Source organism: Danaus plexippus, chromosome Z (assembly GCF_018135715.1).
Source record: "Danaus plexippus chromosome Z, MEX_DaPlex, whole genome shotgun sequence".
Lineage (NCBI taxonomy): Eukaryota > Metazoa > Arthropoda > Insecta > Lepidoptera > Nymphalidae > Danaus > Danaus plexippus.
Genome location: NC_083559.1, coordinates 6,938,355 through 6,959,038, shown reverse-complemented (window position 1 = coordinate 6,959,038; position 20,684 = coordinate 6,938,355). Strand labels below are relative to the sequence as shown.

Genomic DNA, 20,684 nt, shown 5'->3' with positions numbered 1-20,684 from the left:
CCACTGTTCCTAACTTCATAACATCGGACCATAGCTCACCGTACTGTTATATACATTAGAATCAATGGCCATAAGTTGTCTCTTGCCATGACAAGTCCAGCACTGCGTCCTGTATAACATTTCGTTCATCTGAGAAACGACACTTATCCTCAAGCAGAATACAGGACACTTTAAAATAAACAAAATGCTTGCATGTATGTCAGCGTAATGTGTTTTGATATATATTAAATCCAGTAAGTACTATATAAAATAGAATAATATGTAAAATAATAACTTACATTTGACAACTTTTTTTTTATTTGTGAAATATATAAGAGAGCAAAAAAGTAGGAAACGAACAGCAAGGAGATTATGTTTCTATGTTCTGACTTGTTTGTTGTACATTTTAATTAATTTCATTAATTAGACTACAGACTCGAAGTCACAACTCAATCAGAAAATAATTATCGATAGTGAAGTTCGATGAATGTCTTAAAATGTCGGCTTCGTAGTGCAAAATGGACCTGAAATTAATATTGCAGCTTCCAATACAAAATAATTATAATCAAAAGAGTAGCGAACGATTAAATTTTATGTTTATATTTTCGGATTACATAATATAAACATAAAGATATGTACACGTTTTCAAATGCTTGCTAAAATATCTTCAATATTCGTTATAAAATAGAATAAAATGTTGTACAGGTATTCTCTCAATAGCTCACTCTTTTAAATGGATTCGCAACAAGAGCCTTTGTTTTACACATGATAGTAACTGGCGGCGTAGCACAAGGCTGAATATTTGAATGGGTCGCCTTTTTCATTGCTTTTCGTTTTTTTGATAGGTCTCATGTAGGTATACATGATTTATGTAACAGAAGTACTTCTTTCATAAACTTCGTTGAGAGTCGCTTTTTCTCTGTTGCTATCTCTGCTCTTAATTGACATGTTTTTGGAAAAAAACAATCAGCTTTTCCTAAAGAAGAATGTTTCTAAACTTAAATTAATATACTTAATTAGTAACTAAAACAAGTGTGTAATATGTATATATATGTTTGTGTGTATGTAACATAAATATTTTATTTTCCATCTATTCGGACATAGGATTATCGATTTGTGGTTGTGAATATACCTTAAAATTAAACAGTAACCAAAGTAGGTTAGGTGGATATTGTACTATTATTAAAGATAATCAAATGAATATTTACAGACAGATAGATATCTATAAAACCAGTACGATAAATAGTTTCAACTAGAAAATAAATTAAGTAAGCTTTCTCTTTAAAAATTTACATTTTTATATTTAATTTTTTTCACTTTTTCTTTTACAGATAGTACAGTTCACAGAAGTAAAGTTTATTTCAGTTTACAATAACGGAAACATTAAAATCTGTTTATTAATATTATATCGCAATAACTTTGTGATATAAAACTATTACATGGAATGTAAATAAAATAAAACATTTTTGCAACATGGTTTAACTTCAAACGTTGCTAAAATATTTTGTTTACCCAAACAGATAGCTCTTTGATAACAAATGAATATTTGTTTTAACTAAGAATACTGTAAATAAAAATCATGTAAAGTTACAGACACTGGAAGTTGAAACGGTAAACATCTTTAAATATCTACAATGAAACGTCTACGTTCGTTTGTACGTCTTTGTGAAATGTTAAAGACGGTTTTAACTTCGTTCCTAGTCCTTCTGAGTGGTAGCAAATACCGTTGTCTCATTTTCTAAGATATTTAAATTAATTCTCGACTTGTATATCCTGGGATGCGAAATTTTTCAAGTCTTTAATAGAGCTTTAGTATTATTAGAGGTGTCGATGTTTCTGATTTAAATTTAATGAAACACTTTTATCTCTATATTTTATTCAAATGTTTTTGTTAAGGCAACTTGTAACTAAAGAGCTTTTATAATTTAGTAACAGTAGTAGAAAATAGAAATCGTTATACGGATTAAATGTATTGTAGGTCGAGATGATCGAAGCTGTCAATTATATCAGATCAAATAACACGAGACAATAACCGCCGCTTGAACGATAAAGTTTCGAATTAGCTTCCACTTACAATTTATTATTTTACTTTATCGCTCTTTATATACTTTACAAATAGTATTTCGTCTATTTAAATAAAATTTAAATAAAAATAACAAAAATTCATAAGAGATGTAATGAAAATACTGAACACCATATCTTTAATGTAAGATAATTGCTTGAAATATATGAAATAAACTTTAAAATAGAAATAATTCATTTAAAAAATTGAAAAGGTTAGGATAAGGTTAATCGTATGTTGTATGTAAATAGTTCAACTTAAATATGTTGTCTTATTTAGGCTAAGTCAAGATATATCGTATTTTTACAATTACATGTTACTCCATATCTACGTTTACAATATTAATTTCAGCTTGAAATGTCCACACGTTCTTGTGAAAGGGTCTTGTTAGACGAACACTCAACAAAGAGTAATCCTATAAAGGCTCCCGCTTCCTTTTGTGGCACGTAGCCTAGAAATGTAAAATAAATCTCAGAGAATACCAATACAAAAGGATTACAAAACATAAGTATACGAGACAAAGATCATATATTCTGGACGATTGCAAACTGCTCTTTGAACTGTTTAAGATTATATGACATAAACCAGTAGATGCAACTTATATTCTGCAAGGATATTGACGAGAATGTAATTTCAGGCAACGGTAAAGCAGATCTATTTACATTTCAAAGACCTTTGACGAACAGTTATTGGATGTAGCAATTTTGTATGATATAAGCTGTATGATAAAATGGGCTATATTTAAAACTGTTCAAGAACCAGGATTAACTTACTAAGCAGGAAAAATAGGTCAGTCCATACACGGGATAATTTTAATGTGTTGCAGGTAAGGTATGAAAAATAAACAAAAATATTTCAAGAACTTACATTTATCTACTTCATTTATTCAATAGAATTAATTTAATGAATAGTTATTTTCTATTTAGATGAGTTCTTTCATCGTATCATTTTATACAATGTATTGAATTAAACAAAATATATTGTATACGCTATATTCTCTCGAAAAGCAATATATATTTTTAACAGTTAAAACGTCATTGTTTTTTTTATCCACGTTATGTTTGCAATAAATGTAATTTTAATTAATAGCATACAAAAAATAGATTTAAGAGGTTTGTTTTGTTAAAACTTATAAATGTTTTATGTTTTTGAAATTTTATATGCAAGCTCAATGGGCGAAACGTAATATGTCTGGGACTGTTCATTATTATTGTACAAAGTTATGTCCTTGAAATGAATGATTTGCGTTTATTTATATTCTTTTCTATAGGTCATTTTGGAAACCATAATGATACACGGAATGAAATCTCCTACATAAAGGGAACTTGGGTCATAAGTGGAATAAAAAGAACGAACAAAGTTCAATTAATAATATGAATTTGATGCCTCAGTTTTCCTTGTACCTATTACGGGTATAAAAACTGAAGTATTAAAATCTATTTATCTAACATTACCAACATATTTTTAATACTATCCTTTTTCAAACAATTTCATGTTAGGTACATGTAAACCATGAGTCTCAATAACCACGTTCCATCAGGTGGCCCGCCTGCTCGTTGGTCGACCTACTTCATAAAAAAGGGAAAAATCTATATTGACATAAACGAAAACCCGTTTTACATACCTTTTATGTTAGGTTTAATAATAGTTTTTTCTTCTATCTATCATGTCTAATACAAAATATCAGGAAGATATACTAAAGAAATTTGACAAATAGCTAATGTTCATCAGGAATTAGGATGCAAATGTGTGTGGGGAATGAAATAAGAGGTACCTAAAAAAAGGAATTCTACAATTAGTAAATAGATATTTAAACATAGTTGTATAATTTTATTGGTCTATAAAAAACCATAATTATAATACTGTAAATTAATAACAATTTACTGTAATTTAAATACAAAAATGAAAATTAAAAATGTCATTTGATTTAAAACTTTTGATAAATATGAATTTCATTATTTATATTTCTACGTACATTCATTAATATAACTATTCATTTTAAATCAAAGCCGCTATATTGCGGAACGTAGCGTTTAACTTAAAATCGTTTTGAGGTTGCAATAATTATATTGATAACAATAAAGTCAGTTTTGAATTTCCATTGCAACGAAATAATAAAGAGACCTTTTTACAATTATAAAGCTGGTATTTTATTAATGAATTATTGTTTAACATTATACTCAATTTAATATAAATCTCTTATGTTCGTTTTTCTGAAGATCTTCTCAACCTTTTGTTTCTTAATTTTGTGGAAGCTTTCAGTTGAAATAAATTGTTGATATAATTATAATATGACGAAGTAATCAAGATTATTTATATTGATTCAGTTATTACTACACTTACCTTAACTTTTATATTTATAACGTTTCAGTGCATTTCTCTCCCCAATTCTTAAAGAAAAGAAAAGTTTAATCTAATATCATTTATGATGATAGTCCATTCTAGTGTTATACCTAAATATCCTTAACCATCTACAACTCTAACAATTATACTCTTAGACAATGCTGTTGCTCTAGAACTGACTTTCTAAAGTCTGTTTTTAGACAAAATTGGAAACGTTGAGGAGAGATATATTAATAAGTAATATAACACCGTAAGTGGAAATAAGTCATGAGAACTGGAAAAGCTAGGCTTAAGCTAGCTCGGGCTTCATCACAACTTCTCAAATGAATCGTCGTTGGTAAAGCTTCTTTTATGTAATAATTTCGCAGTATAAGTCGTTAGCACTCATCATCTATGTCAATAAATCGACACACATTGGAGACCAAACATAATATATATTATACTTTATTTTACAATTTTGAAATCACTTCATTTCTTTTCTCCGTCAGGTTTCTGTGATTTTTAATTTAATGTTGAAAAAGTACCACAATAAATAAAAACGTTGAAATTTGCTAAATATTTCACAATTCCAATGGGAATGAATATGTATGTACATAGCATTGAAAAATAAAGAAATTATTGAAATTCTGTTGCTTACGTATTTGATTTATGAATTTTTTCAGCACTATGTAGGTAATTTTCGCTCTAACTTAAAACAATAAATTGAACCGATTCGATTATTCACATACTTATTGACAGATGCTTTATTCGAACGTGACGTTACATATTCTTGATTTTCAGTAAATCTAAAAATGGAATCATTGAATCTCAATTAAAATTTGTATGAAAGACGTGGTTGCGTTAGGGGTTGTAATTGTGGAACACGGTGAAATTACCTTGGAAAGAAGCACTCGTGGTATGAAACGTTTTCAAAAGGTCGAAAAAATGTTAACGACGAAGAGTAATCGCGACGACCAAGCACGTCAACTGTATACGAGACGAGGCTAGATGGAAAAGGGAAGAAAATAGTTTTGGCCAAACGTAAAATTAGATAGGTTGCTGAAGTCCTAAGATCGAAAAAAGCGCTCCAAATTATGTCAAATGTGAAGGTGTTGATTATATTTTTCTTTGATTGTGAGGGCGTGGTGTATTATGAGTTCTTGCAACTGGGTGGAACGGCCAATGAGGAATATTACCTGTAAGTTACGCAATTTGCGCAAAGCAATCATAGACACGCTTGTATTACTTGAATTACAAAAATTGCCTTTTACTATAGAATAACGTTCCTGATTACAAATAGTTTATTGAAAACAGTATACTAATAATCCCAGAGTCCCAGGTCTGGCCCCCTATGACTCTTTCTTTTTCACAAAAATCACAAAAATGTCATTAAAATTTAGTATGGGCGATACTATATGCAAAATATATATATTTAAGAGTTACATCTAAGATTATAAATATCCTTCTCATCAGCAATATTAAGTAAATATAGAATTTATATTCTTAATAAACCTATTCGGAAAATTTTATATTTGTATCATGCTTTATACTTCTTACAATCGTATCGGAAATGAAATGTCAAGGCGGTCACGTGGCAATTATTGGCGTTTTGAAGCGTAATTGGAAACGGAGTTTAAAATACATGTGATTTTAAAGTTTTACTTAAATTATATTTCTTTTTTTTTATACCTTTGATGAAATATATAGATATAATATTTTGGAATTTGTGTCAATCATTCTTCTACGTTATTTTAGTATGTTTTCTTTTTAATATATTGTAATATACATATCTTATGATATTAAATTGGATTGGAGTGATAAAAGAACCGATAAACCGTGATTACATTATACAGAGTTGGTATGGAGCCAAATATAGTTTTTAGAATCCTCCATACGCTTAATGTTAGTCAAATATTTGTGTATTACGGTATCGATAGGTTCAATGTAACCTCGTCTGTTTGTGATATAAAAAATATTTTAATGTTTATGATGTGTTCACATAGGCCAAGCAGTAAAAGAAAGAAATGAAAGAAACCATTTCAGAAAGCGGAATATGGAATCTGGGGAGATAAATATAACAGCTTGGACCTATAAGAGTCGTCCGTAATTGATAATTTCAAAAAAGATAGGAGGATATAATCAAATCACCTACATAAGTACTACGCTGTAAGCAAAAGGACTGAACAGAAATATTTTGATTATGGATCGGAAATTTTTAGCAATTGAGCAACATTTCAATAAGCAAAATGATTGTATTTATACTGAAAGCTCTAGATTGCTTCAAATTAGTTTACAAAGTACAAATTGGGCATTATCTGACTTCGATGATGGTTTAATGGGATGTTAGATATGAAGGAGTGACTGTACCATTTTTTTTTTTTTTGCGGAAAAAATATCAAAACTTCTACACAGGTTTATAAAGATAGCATTCTTGAGAGGGTAGTTGAGCCCTTCAACAACACCATGTTTAAAGTTGAGAATGTTCCTTTCAGTAATACTCAGTTCCTGGTCATAAAGCTCGATCCCACCAGACTTAGTTAGAAATGAACGTTCCGGACTTTATCAGAGTTGAAAACTGGCCATCGTCGAGTTCTGATCTTAATCTCCTGGATTATGATTTATGGTAAGGCTTAGAAAGTAAGAATTATTCTAAGCGTCATGATAATTTGGAGTTTCTAAAACAAACCATATGATAGCAGTGAAGAATTTTACCATAGAAAGAATCCTGGCCTCAAAAAAACTGCCCTAAAAAATTCAAGGATAGTTTTGTAGTCAATGGTAGCAACTTCAAATAAGCTTTTTATATGTTTTTTGGGTTTATATTTATGTATTAAACCAACAAACTTTAATAATAATAAATATTAAGTACATTAAACACAAATGTAACAATATTTATGGTAAGGCAAAAATGAGAAAAATACAACATAAGGTCACTTACTAAAAGTACAATGATAATTTGATATATATAGCAACATTAATCAATTGAAACCAAAATTATTTTCAAAATTACAATAAACATAGGGTTTAGTTATCGAGGCTTCAATGGCAAAGTTTAAAAAGACCATCACAGAAAATGATTTATTAGTAAAGTAGGTTAAATGTTTAATCTCTAACGGAGACACTATTTCTGATCCGCTTAGTTTCTATCATGTGATCCCAAAATAAAGGATTATTGCACTGATACTTTTACAATGAAGAGGAAGTAGTTTAGAAGAATAAGAAATGTTATTTTTTGTCGAAATTATAAAGAAGAAATTATAAATAGTTTGTTTACTTAAGTGTGACAACTGCAGAAACTAGCAAAGGGACTTGAAAAACATTTTTATGTATGGTAACTAACAGAAAGTAAGGAGAAGCATTTTCTTACTGTTTCACGCACACTAATGAATAATTCAAAAGTATTTATCTTTTTTAATTATGTGTTTGACTAGTATCTGGTTTGATCACAACTTTTACCTTAGTGCATATTAAATTTGGTGATATTTATTTCATAGTTCATATTGGATTTTATCTTGTAATCATTCTAGAAAAACAGTTAATTTTTGTATGTAAAATTTTATTTCTTATATATTTGATATTATAATTGGTTTAATTTTATATTAATTTACGACCACGCTTTTTGTTTACGTTTTTTGTATTGTAGTGAATCAAATTTTTCGAATATTTACTATAATTGTCAGCGACCTCGTTGTGTTTAACTTTAACGAGAAGCTTTGCTCCAGTTTAAGCTTAGTGAAGCACAACGTACGCTTAGACTACTATAAAATTTACGTTTATATAAATGTTCAGTATACTAAAACATATTCCTTTTATATCTAATCCTAAACTATCTAACTTAAATTATTTTAATTTTTTAAGGTTTTGGGCCTTTTGATCGGATTGCACTATAAAAATAGTTATTTGTTGGGCTTCATATCAAGTGGTTACATATACAAGAGGTTATATAGCTATCTTTTCTCTAATTTTATCGAAAATTAAAATTAAAGAGACCATTTCGTTACCTAGAAAAATTTATTATGAGTGAAGGAGTCCGCCGTAATTTTTTTTTATTATTCGGGGTTCGATAAGCAAACAATGAATAGGAGAAATAATTCATGTATTTCAATACGTCGTTGCAACCGGGTCAAGTTGTTATATTTTATATCAGTATGGCCTCTTCACTATTTTTCTATGAGGCCTAAAACATTTCTACTGCTTTCACGATTAAAAGCAATTATTTTTCTATACTTTAATGGAAAATCAGTCTTGTATGGTCACATGAACCACTTCTGACTTTTGGTGTGTATTTATAATAAAAAGAATTGGAATGTCTGTTTGTAATATTGAAATAACCGTTTTTTACTACATGCTTATGAATGTATACGGTACATACACTAAATTATCATTTTTTACAAGTTTTGACTGTCTGTCTGTCTACCTGTCTGTCTGAATGATTGTTCCGGCTAGTGTCTTAAATTGGTGGACCGGTTTTGACGAGAGTTTTATATGCAGGTAACTGATGTAACAAGGAGTAATTTAATTTTCTTTTTTATCCCGATCCCGTAATTAAGCATTATCACACGCGAGTGGAGGGCTTAGCACATGCGAAGCTTAAAAGATTTCTTTATTTTTGACTCAGCGCGGGAAACAGCTTGTTATAAATATAATACTTTACTAAATTTTAAAGTTTAATATTTTCATTGTTAATTTTACAAATTTGATTGTGCCAAGATAGGAAATTATAGTATTTTTAAAACTATACAAACCGTATAAAATTAAGGTTAGAGTTTTATTTTTTGAATGAATTTATGGTAGTTTTAGAATAAGGCCCGTTAACTTATACGTCCGTACATTTCCCTGTGTATTGACACATTAATATTAATATTGTTGTAATAATTCATTCTGTTGTATAATTGTCATAGCTGTCAACTCATACCACTGTGGCTCACATTAGATCAATAATTCACTTTGTTATCCCAACTATGTATATAACAAAGATGAACAATAGACACTAATTGGCTATCTCAAGTGCTGATATCCTAGTTTAGAGTATGATATCAGCAAGCAAGATCGCTTTGTGACAGTTTTGATATTTGTGGAACGGGTCCCAATAAATATTTAATAATTACAACGTCAGAATTATGTTAATAGCAATAATCAAAGTATTAAATATATATTTGTATGTCATTCTTCCACACTCGAAGAGAAAAAGAATAAATTTTCTTTATTTAAAAAATACATATAAAATAAAGAATTCTTTTAAGTGTACATTGTCCATACTTTATGATAAAATGTGTTTTTCTTTGTATATGGAATAAATCGATTTTGGAGATAAAACTTCAAATGCATATATTACGACAAATAAATTTAGCTTAAATTTAGACTTAACTTTACGAACCGGTAAAATTAGTACAATTATAAATTACAGTTACGTACTTTTATATACCTTGGAGCGTATATTTTTTTTCAACATACAGGGCATCTAGGTGGCGATTACATATTTCTAAAAATTATAAGGACATATTGTCTTATAAATAAGCCTAAGTGATTGCTCCGGAGCTAAGATAAAAATGTTTTTATAGTTTCAATGGAGTGTCGGAAACCTTATTTCCGACGATGAGGTGTCAATATGAGGAATTGAGTTTCGCAAATTCAGCAACGTCACTCGTTATGTGATACTTTGATCATACAATGATACATGTCTAGGGCAGGTCTTATTTTTTCACATGTAATTAGTATGTAGCATAAGTAATTAAAAGTATTTAAAATTATTTTTATTGACACACACCTAGTCTGCCCGTGATCACGGTTGCTGCAAAGTAACCGAAACGTCGGGATTATGTAGTTTATAAATAATAAAATCCGCGTAGTAAATCCGAATAATACTAGTTTCATTTATTGATATAAAGTCTAAAGTTGTTTCCTTGTAAATTTAACCCTATCTTATTTTACATTATAACTATTTATAAAAAGTTATGTTATAACCCTTTGAAAAATATTTGATTGGTTAAGATCCGATTTACCTCGTAAGCTTATTAATTAATTTTTAACGAACTGCCAACGAACTATTTATATTGTTTAAAATTTATTATATTTATTTAATTAATACCAGCTAAACATGTTTAATTTGATATGAGACATGTTATAATGAAATACAAAAAGTAATACATTTCTCTCAACATTAATAAGTTGATAAGTTTAGTTTTTTCTCACCCAGCCTTCAGAGACAGGTGAGCGTGATGAGCATGAATCTGTCTGCCAAGCTGGACGAGCTGCAGAGGGGCGACCGTCAACTTGAGACAACGGTCGCTCTATGCGAAATCCGTTCACAACTCCAGGAACTCACAAAGAGTGTAGAATCATGCCAAAGTGAAGTTTCCGAGGTATTCGGTTAATATATATTTATTATATGTAGGTTTAAACGTATTAAATAAAAACAATAAATATATTGAAAGGTTAAACGCGACATGGTGGCCATCAAGCAAGAGTTGGATACCGTGCAGCAAGTGAAGGAAGAAATAGAAGAACTACGGGAGTATGTGGACAGGCTCGAAGAACACTCGCAAAGACGGAAACTTAGGTTGCTTGAGCAGGTAATATAAAAAATAAATATTTAATAGTATGTAATTGTTGTGAGATAAGAATTGATATTCTTCAAATTTTAATACACACCAGCTCTAAGCAGTTACTTAGTTAATTATATACCTACATACTTAATAGAATTTAGCATTTAACTTTATAATTTAAAATACTTGACTACACTAAAAATATGTATTAATTAATATACCATAAAATGTACAAAAATTGAGGATCGTTGTAAAAGTACCCAATAATGAAGTTATTATATATTGGATATTAAATATTTAATAACAGTATCGTTTGTACTACGTACCGAATATATTTTATAATTTAACTTGCATCGCTTTACGAATATGAAAATTTGTTTATAAAGATTCGTTATGGAATAAAATCATTTCATTCATTATAAAGATTTCAGGAATTATAATTTTTTAGGCTGTAGGCATAATAAAAGTAAAAATTTGCAGGGTCTTACGTTTTTCTTATCCTACGCTATTTTGGCCGCGGTACTCGGGATGTTGCAGTTTGGCTACAACACTGGTGTCATCAACGCTCCTGGCAGAGTATGATAAATAATATTTATACTATTTTAAAATTTTAGATCAGCAGGGCTGATATTATTTTTTAAATATCATGTAATGAGTATGTTTTCAAAGCGAATGAATAAGAAAAAGCCTTGTAGACTCTTATTTAAAAAAAAACCAACGATATACGTAAGTGATATTTCAGAACATCGAGAACTTTATGAAGGATGTCTACAAAGATCGCTATGGCAAAGATATCCACGAGGACACGGTGAATAGGCTGTATTCGATAGCGGTCAGCATTTTCGCTATCGGTGGTATGCTGGGTGGATTCTCTGGAGGGATGATTGCTAATCGATTTGGAAGGTTGAATATTTGTTTAAAAAATTGTTGAAGTAGGTATATTTTTTTGAACTTGTATGAAATTGTTTCAATGTTCTTTCTCCAGAAAAGGAGGCCTCTTGCTCAACAATATCCTCGGCATCGGCGGTGCCAGTCTAATGGGCTTCACAAAAATATCTCATTGTTATGAAATGCTCTTTTTCGGTAGATTCATTATAGGCGTCAATTGCGGTAACAGTCTTTATTATTTGATTAGTGTTTCAAATAAATAAACGCCACCTTAAAAAAGGCCCCGTAAATTATAATTATACTACAATAATGTTATCATTTACACTTAGGTATGAATACCTCAACACAGATATTTTTACATTTATTAGTCATACAAAACAATTGAAAGTTTTATTCATATAAATATTTTAAAGGCAGTTCTGTTATAAACATGAAAGTGAATAAAGACTAAAAATAATGCAGGCTTAAATACATCACTTGTGCCAATGTACATATCGGAGATCGCACCGCTGAACCTGCGTGGAGGCCTTGGCACTGTTAACCAGCTGGCTGTCACCGTCGGATTGCTGCTATCGCAAGTACTTGGGATCGAGCAAATTCTTGGCACTGATGATGGATGGCCTATCCTTCTCGGTATTTGTCTATAGTAAAACTACCTAGAGTGATTAAATATCTTCTGATAAGATTTTAACAGGTTTCTGAGACGCACATTCTAAAACACAATAATTTGCAGGTTTGGCTGTATGTCCTGCTATATTACAGCTACTCCTTTTACCCGCCTGTCCCGAATCTCCGCGATATCTTTTAATTACTCGTCAGTGGGAGGAAGAAGCAAGGCGTGCGTTACGAAGACTCCGTGCTAGCAACCAAGTGCGTTAATAAATAGAATTTTTGTATAGCATATATCAAATGTTTTCTCATATCCTTTATTGAATTTTATTTCTTTGAAAGCAATCCATTTAAGTGGATTTTCTACACGCTTCTGGGAAAACTATTTTACTTTTGTTCCTTTATCTTTTAATCAAACCAAAGATACCTTTGTACGAAAGATTCTGTTAGAAGCTAAAAGTTCGTTCAAATACAATTTATTTAATCAACAAGAAAGTTGAATTACTTCTTAAAGCACTCAAACTACACCCTTCGTTGTGTTGACTAGCTAAACAAATTAGAATAGCTTAAAGTGCACCTACTGTTACTTAAAACATAGGGAACAATTAAATACACTGTAATACTTCATAAGTTACAAAATTGTCGAATCATTATATTTCTATTTTAAATATATTTCGTGTTTATTATATCAAGGTTGAAGAGGATATTGAGGAAATGCGAGCTGAAGAGAGAGCGCAGCAAGCGGAGGCATCTATATCAATGAGGGAATTGCTCTGTTCACCAACCCTGCGTGCTCCTCTGCTTATCGGTGTCGTAATGCAATTGTCCCAGCAGCTAAGCGGAATAAATGCTGTTTGTATACAATGTTATATAGTAAATATTTTGAGCACGGATTATGTAGCACAAAGATCTTAGTGTTGGCTTAAGTTCAACTATATATATATATATTTATTATCATAGGGTTTGTCTAGTTAATGGAGGTATAAATATCGTAAGGAAAAAACTTAAGTCTGTTAATGTTACCATGCATATTTATGTCAGTCTTGAAGTTGCTAGATCAAGATATTAAATTTTTATCCATATTTTTTTATAATGTTTCATAAAAATTAAGGAACATGATAATATAGGCCAATACTCTCTCAGGTGTTCTATTATTCAACATCGCTCTTTACATCCTCTGGCTTAACGGAAGAATCTGCAAAGTTTGCTACTATGGGCATCGGTGCTATAATGGTGGGCATGACTTTGGTATCCTTGCCACTTATGGATCGCACGGGGCGCCGCACCCTCCACCTCTACGGCCTCGGCGGGATGTTTATCTTCTCCATTTTCATCACCATCTCATTCTTAATAAAGGTGTGTCTTATATTATAACGTCTACATGACGTGACTCTGCGTGTGTTGTGTATTTATTTCAGTGTAAGTGTTTAAGAACTTTTAAACTACTGCAAACGTAAAAAGTTCAAGTAGGATCAATCAATTTTGTAATTCTAGTTTCTGTCTCAGTTTGTCTGTATCTCAATAACTGCAAATAATTTTGCGTCTATAGACAGTTATAGTTAGATTAGTTAGTTTTTAATTAGTTAGTTACATAGCTTAATGTATAATTTACTAAAAATTGTAGACTTTTTTTTTATTTAAGTATCTCTTATTGAAACCTTGAATATAAAACAACAACAAGAAAGACAACAAAATCAAGGTGTCAATGTAATTAAGATTTTTACACTTATTTTGCTTTTTGCACGCTTTACCAATCTTTCTGAATCACAGCCTTCATTCACTTTCCTCGACCTCTTTTTAGCTTTTGTGGTAGTTTTTGAAACTGTATCTGAATAATCTGTGTTATTTGATACAACTAAATTTGTCCGTAAGTTATATCTATTTCTTAAATTGTAAATTTATACATATTGTTTTGTTGTTCCTCCCACACAACCTTTTTTTTGCTTTGCTTCGCTAGATGTCCTCCCCAAAATTCGACTTTCCTGTTTCCGAATCCGGAAATCTCAATAGGAAAGCAATTTAATATTGAAATAAATTTTCAAATATAAATGTTAGGAACATCACTCACTAACGCACCTCACACGGTTTTTGTTTATTACATGATACAAGTCATTTAAACGCGTTAGATTCACGAAGAGCTCTGGCGCACGCGTTAAATGAAGCGAGATTATCCACACAACACTGCTCAAAAGCAGAAGGCACATTTCACTAAGCATACGCAATACAGCCAAAAATACTAAAGAATACTTCACTTTGCTATAATAGCACTACGTAGATGAAGGCTCAAAGTGCTTAAAGTCTTATTGCTCGTGTAAAACGAAGCAGGAACAACCATCGCGACCCAAGTCGACAAACACAGACTGACAAGTGTGTGATGGCATTTATGTTTGTGATTTATTTCTATTCCGGTCGGTAATGGGAAAGAGCATCATTGCTATCCCCTGATAGGAGTTTTTTGGCTATGTGCAGGAAATGATAGATTGGATGAGCTATTTATCAGTGGTTTCAACGTTGAGTTTCGTCGTGTTCTTCGCCGTCGGACCGGGCTCTATTCCTTGGCTGATAACCGCTGAATTGTTCTCTCAAGGCCCAAGACCAAGTGCAATGGCCATCGCCGTATTAGTGAATTGGATGGCAAATTTCGTCGTCGGAATTGGCTTTCCTAGTATGAAGGTGGGGATTATAATTTTTATGTGATTTAATAATTTAATAAATATACAATGCATGCCAATTAGCAGAATTATTAAAATGTTATTGTATTTTGACAGGCTCTATTGGAAAACTATACATTCCTGCCTTTTAGCGTATTCCTTGCAATTTTTTGGATTTTTACGTATAAAAAAGTTCCTGAAACCAAAAACAAGACCTTTGAAGAGATCCTCGCTTTGTTCCGAAATTCTAATGGAAGGTAAAATACTAACGTGATACATATATATTTTATTATTATTCATCTCAATCCTAAAAGCACCTAACGAAAACCTCCACGGAAGATCATATTTTCTGTCCACCAACCGCTATCTTATTGAGAAGCACCTTTTGCAACGTGATTTTAAATCATAGCCATTAGCACGCTATGCACGTGTTTTCAAAATATGTGACTTTTTTTAGTATAAATTACAAAAGTTTGACTGTAGTAAAAAAGACTGTATAAAATTTTTATAATTATATAAACTTCAAAATCTCCGCGAATAATTTTTTTTTATATTCATGATTTATGTCGTAAATAACATAGTGGTACCCACAAAGAATACAAAAACTGTAAAACCGATACAAGTTTTGTTAAAAATAAAGAAATTATTTCCAAATAACGCGAATATCAAATCAGTAAAAGATTATTACTGGGGCTGTTCAATGATATATTACACAATAAGTATGTAGACTTTTGTAACTTACAATAATAGAAACAATCAGTACGAACAATCATCAAGTGTTCGAACGTGTTTTAAAATCACATAAAAGGAATACCTTAATGGTGGCAAACTGGACGTTGAAATTGGGGGTTGGGGTGTTCGCGTGGTGATAGGTGTGTGACGTATGTCCAGGGACAGTTTCCGAGACAGCCGGCTGTATGGAAGCATGATGAATTGCGTGAACGCCCTCGAACAACAGCTGCCTCCACCACCGCCGCCTGCTCCCGTCGATGAAAAACACGATTCACGTAAGAGCTTACCTACCCGCTTATCAAGCGTTCTGTTTACATTATTATCATTGTGATTTTCAACTCGATATTATAGTGTTTTCACTGTTTACTTCAAAACACCATCCCATGTGTGCCTTCATTTTCAGGTTATCAGCAATTTGCAAGGCACTGTATATCAACATCATTTTAAACATTCTACCACGTGTTTGAAACATATGGTACTTTATTTGTTTTGCTTGCTTATGTGTCGATATAATTACATCCTCCCTATTTCCTTCTGCTCAACATAACCCTATTCGCGATGTTAGGGTGTTTAGTGCATTCCGAGACTGCATATTTTTTTTTACAAATTGCTTGTTTCCCGAAAGAGCTATGGGGTGAGAAAACTTTTAGGAAGTTATGTTTCTAAACTTATCATTATTTTACATAATATTTCAATCAAAGTTGAATTACTTTATTTCATTTACAGTGGTATATTCAGTTAATTTGCGATTACATTGCATGTACTGTAATGGAATGTACCCAATACAAAACTATTGATGTCCGCGTTATGGCGAGTGATGTTTGACATTCGAGATATAATACAAGGCTGTGCTACTTCTTCAGTGTCGGAGCAGTCTTCGGTGGCGGGGGAGGCCCGGCCGCCGCCGCCACTGCCTCCGCCCCGGTTCCCTGCCACGGGCAACGTCTGACAATGGGAGACCGCTGCGCGTGCGCCCCTAGTCGCGCCCATCAAGGCCGCCGCCAACTTCTTGTTTCATGGACTCAAGCGTCAAACGGCGGGCCGCGCCCCTATCACTACCACACAACAAATGTTCTAAATTGATGTGATTAGGTTATAAAACGAAATTAGTATGTAAGTCACGGCGTAAATTAATATATAGTTGTTTAGTCTGTCATTTTATGACGAACCTACATAATAAAACATACTTAGGTACCGTATAAAGTGCCATCGGTTTCTTGTACCCATTTTAATTAGGTCTTAAATTTTACTTAAAAATAATGATAATTATACAAAATTGAAAAGATTTTGAGCAGATTTCGGATAAGGCTTAATTGAGAGTCGTGTGACGATTTACGAGACAAATTAAGCTTCAGATATTAATAAAGTTAACTGATAAGTATGCGAAGATGATGTTAATTCATTATATTAAAAGATATAGTAGATTTATTGAATATATCTAGAAAGCAATGATGGCGACGCGCGACGTAACAAGCTCGTTCTTGTGCCTGGGCCAACTAACAGTATGCAATATGCACACAATAGTGATTCTAAAATTTACAATAACATAATTATAATAAAAATGATAAGTCATCTTCTTCAGTGGTCCCAAACGAAACGGGAATGTGTTTGTACGTCCTATACAGACGAAAACAAGGCACGTACTCATTTATCTGTTTATATAATTAAAAGTGAGGCTACGGAGTACATAACATAATGCTACATTATAAGAGTTTTTAAACAAACTGATTATAATTTTTGCACAATATATTTATGTAAAAGTAAATTGCGCAAATAAATATCTCAAGAAATACCAAGGTACTTGCTCAAAATTAACATTTGTTATTAATAGTTAAATGTTTGAATGTATGTATGTAAGTTGTTTTGATAGAATATTTTTTCATTAGACTAATAATTTTACAATAATCAGAAAGTAATAAGACTAATCATGAACTGTTTTAAAGCGGAGTTCGATGCGGAAGTATGCAATAATGTGAGGAAATGACTTACTGTTCTTATTATATAATGCCACTGTATCTGGCACTGTAGGGGACACAGGACACAGTACGGGTCAAATGCCAACTAAAGTTAGAATAATATAAAATGGGTACGACGAGAGTACATTTTGCTTACGACAATGATTATTGTCACTGAAGTGTATAAAAACGATGTAAATACATGATGTGACTTTATTGTATTGTTGATTTTTTATACATAATTATATTATTTTAAGAATGTTTTTATTCTCCTTTTACTCACAATTATTATTGTTATACCTAATTATAGATTAGTCATATCTAAAATGACCGAAACATTGTAATTACAATATAAATATTATTGATAAATAAATAATAATTGACATTGGACACATACAGTTTAATTGCAGTTGCGGGAATTGATCAAATAAAATATTGTATTTATTTAGTGCAAAACAAAATAACCTAGAAAACACGATTCACAATACTTGTTATAAGATAGTGGTTTATTTTTGTTCCCACATTTAGAATATATATTTAATTTATAGTGATAAGAGATAATAAAACATTATCTTTTTAATTGATGAAAAGTATAGTGTATGGTAAATTATACAATTTGTGAAGACTTTTAAGAATGTAAAGCTTTTAAACTTATACGCCCTAGAGAATGAACAAATGTTTCATTAATTATTAGTTAGGATTCAGTAGTTACTTCAGGGTTGTAGTCAATCTGTTCGTCCGTTCATCTAATAACTGCTCAATTCAATATTAAGATTAGGGAGTTCCATAGCCTCCGGAACGGGAAATGGTAGCACGGCCTAAAAAAATGTGTCTATCGAATTTCGAGAGTAGTGTTGAGGCGGGCGCGCATTTACAAACCGCGCGTTCAGAAAACTGCAGTTCGTCTGTATGGGCCCTCGGGCGATTGTTACTTTATATTCCCAACTTGTAGCTTCGTATTTCCTCTCCGATACTTCCTCTTAATCTTCCCTCTTTAGATCACTTTTGACCGTTTTATTTACAATTTACCTTTAGTTTGCAGACAATTATTTGATCCGATATAAAATTAAATACTGTTAAAAATATTTAAAAGTTTAATATGTTGATATTCTACCGCCATTGTAAAAAAATAGAATAGTTATGTAAATATATCAATTATATTATGTTATTAAAATGTATTTATTCATAGGGAAATTGTTATTTTCGTAAAAAAAAAAAATTAATAATATTAAATAATATATTTTGTTATGCCAAAGCGATTCTAACCCATTCTGCGTTATAGTATGCTTCCAGATAAAAGTTAAAATAATTATAATAATCAGATTTATATTCCTAGATAATTTCCATTGTATCGTAATGATTCTGCTCATTTGCGATCAAAACTCCGTTTAGGTTTAGTATAGAAACATCGGTGTCGTATCGATGATGGATGCACGGATGGACAGATTCGTTGGGAAAGCAAACCCATTCGCTAGTGAAAGAAACCCTAAATCCTTCTAAGCACTATCCACAGTATATGCCACAGATATTTCAAATGCCTTTAAGTTTCAATATGCGGAGATTTCTCCGTACTTGTACAAAAGGAACTTGTAAAATTTTATTGGAAACTAATACTTGTTATAAAAACGTTCAAAAATACATAAATGAGTTTTTTTTATTTTCACTTAATGTTCATGAAGAAAGGAGTTGGAGCTACTACTAAACGGGAATCTTGACACAAGAAACCCGTGTAGTGCATAAAAATAATTTCCTTAGAAAGTAGCACTAACTATTAAGAATACATTTTCAAATAAAGTAGAATGCTTCAGAAATAAGATAGAATTTAGATGCACGATCTAGGTTAGATAAAGTTTATGAATCTTTAAATTCACTTAACAGGAAACTAAAAGATGTGATCCTGTATTTATCAGAAGAATATTTGATCTTAAACCTTAAAAGTTTAAAAAATATTAGCTTCAATAGTTTTACCGTATAGTATCTAAAAGGGGTGTTGCAGTCTTTTTTATTTTAACCAAACATTTTTTCTAGATATTTACTTTTACTAAAACTCACTATATATCAATATATATTTGCCGAAGCAAAGCATATGTGATCAGTATGTAAAGGTGATATTTTATAAGGGAAATAAATGTCTATCAAATTAATTGAAATAGAATAATTAAAGGTTTATACAAATATAGCTATTGATACATATTTTCATCTGATTTTACTAACACCTAAGGCCACCTAGAAACTTTAATAATACTACTTAAACTCTGATTTTTTCTATTATTATTTAAATAAATTGTATAAGTGTTTTTCAAACACTTTTTTTACGTTAGTTTTAAAAGTAATACAGGCAACATATATTTTTCATAATAAAATATATCTAAAGCCGTCAAAACTTTCTGACAGCAGCCATGAGACCGATGGGGCTCTTACAATTTTAAATAAAAAATACTACTTTGTACTTTAAATCTTATGCGAGTATAACATAATTCATATTTTTAGTAGATTAACACCACTTTCTTTTCTAGTTGTAACCTTGTCTGGAAATCAAACATTTGAATTTATCCATACGTGAAAACAGTTGCAGTAAATTAGATTTAAAATTGGCAGAAGTTTTAAAATATCGTTGTAATTTACATCGGTCAAGGTTTTTAGCAATAGATGAGATTAAATCTACAGATGTGGCTTACAAAATATCTTAAGTGTCCCTATTAACCAAACCAAACCTAATAAACCTATATAACCAAACATTATTAATAAAAATTACTTTTTAAATCAACATTTTTATAAAGCAATCTCTCAATAGAGAGGTCATAAACCAACAGTTATAAAATACTTCCTCGCTGCTCGTGACCAGAGTTGTTACGTCTAAAAATTTATACATTTTAAAGTAAGAATCAACAAGCTAAATTGACTTTCGTACGAGTGTATATAGAAAAATATTATTACACAT

General features: G+C 31.0%; 1 protein-coding gene across 4 annotated transcripts in view; it reads left to right on the top strand.

Moving 5' to 3' along the window:
• Nucleotides 1-19,381, top strand: part of LOC116777215 (glucose transporter type 1) — a 37,654-nt gene extending 18,273 nt beyond the window's left edge. Inside the window, exons 5-17 of one of the 4 annotated variants that reach the window (XM_061526224.1) lie at nucleotides 10,560-10,725; nucleotides 10,798-10,935; nucleotides 11,389-11,484; nucleotides 11,651-11,811; nucleotides 11,894-12,018; nucleotides 12,259-12,429; nucleotides 12,530-12,666; nucleotides 13,099-13,257; nucleotides 13,549-13,761; nucleotides 14,875-15,078; nucleotides 15,174-15,313; nucleotides 15,948-16,063; nucleotides 16,652-16,792. In XM_061526224.1, coding sequence (XP_061382208.1) covers nucleotides 10,560-10,725; nucleotides 10,798-10,935; nucleotides 11,389-11,484; nucleotides 11,651-11,811; nucleotides 11,894-12,018; nucleotides 12,259-12,429; nucleotides 12,530-12,666; nucleotides 13,099-13,257; nucleotides 13,549-13,761; nucleotides 14,875-15,078; nucleotides 15,174-15,313; nucleotides 15,948-16,063; nucleotides 16,652-16,737 — 1,912 coding nt within the window. In that variant the 3' untranslated portion in view covers nucleotides 16,738-16,792. Of the gene's footprint in view, nucleotides 1-6,861; nucleotides 6,987-10,559; nucleotides 10,726-10,797; nucleotides 10,936-11,388; nucleotides 11,485-11,650; nucleotides 11,812-11,893; nucleotides 12,019-12,258; nucleotides 12,430-12,529; nucleotides 12,667-13,098; nucleotides 13,258-13,548; nucleotides 13,762-14,853; nucleotides 15,079-15,173; nucleotides 15,318-15,947; nucleotides 16,064-16,651 lie in introns of those variants that run through there. The other 3 variants (XM_032670625.2, XM_032670627.2, XM_061526225.1) reach the window with 3 other exon arrangements.
• Nucleotides 19,382-20,684: the final 1,303 nt, after the last annotated feature.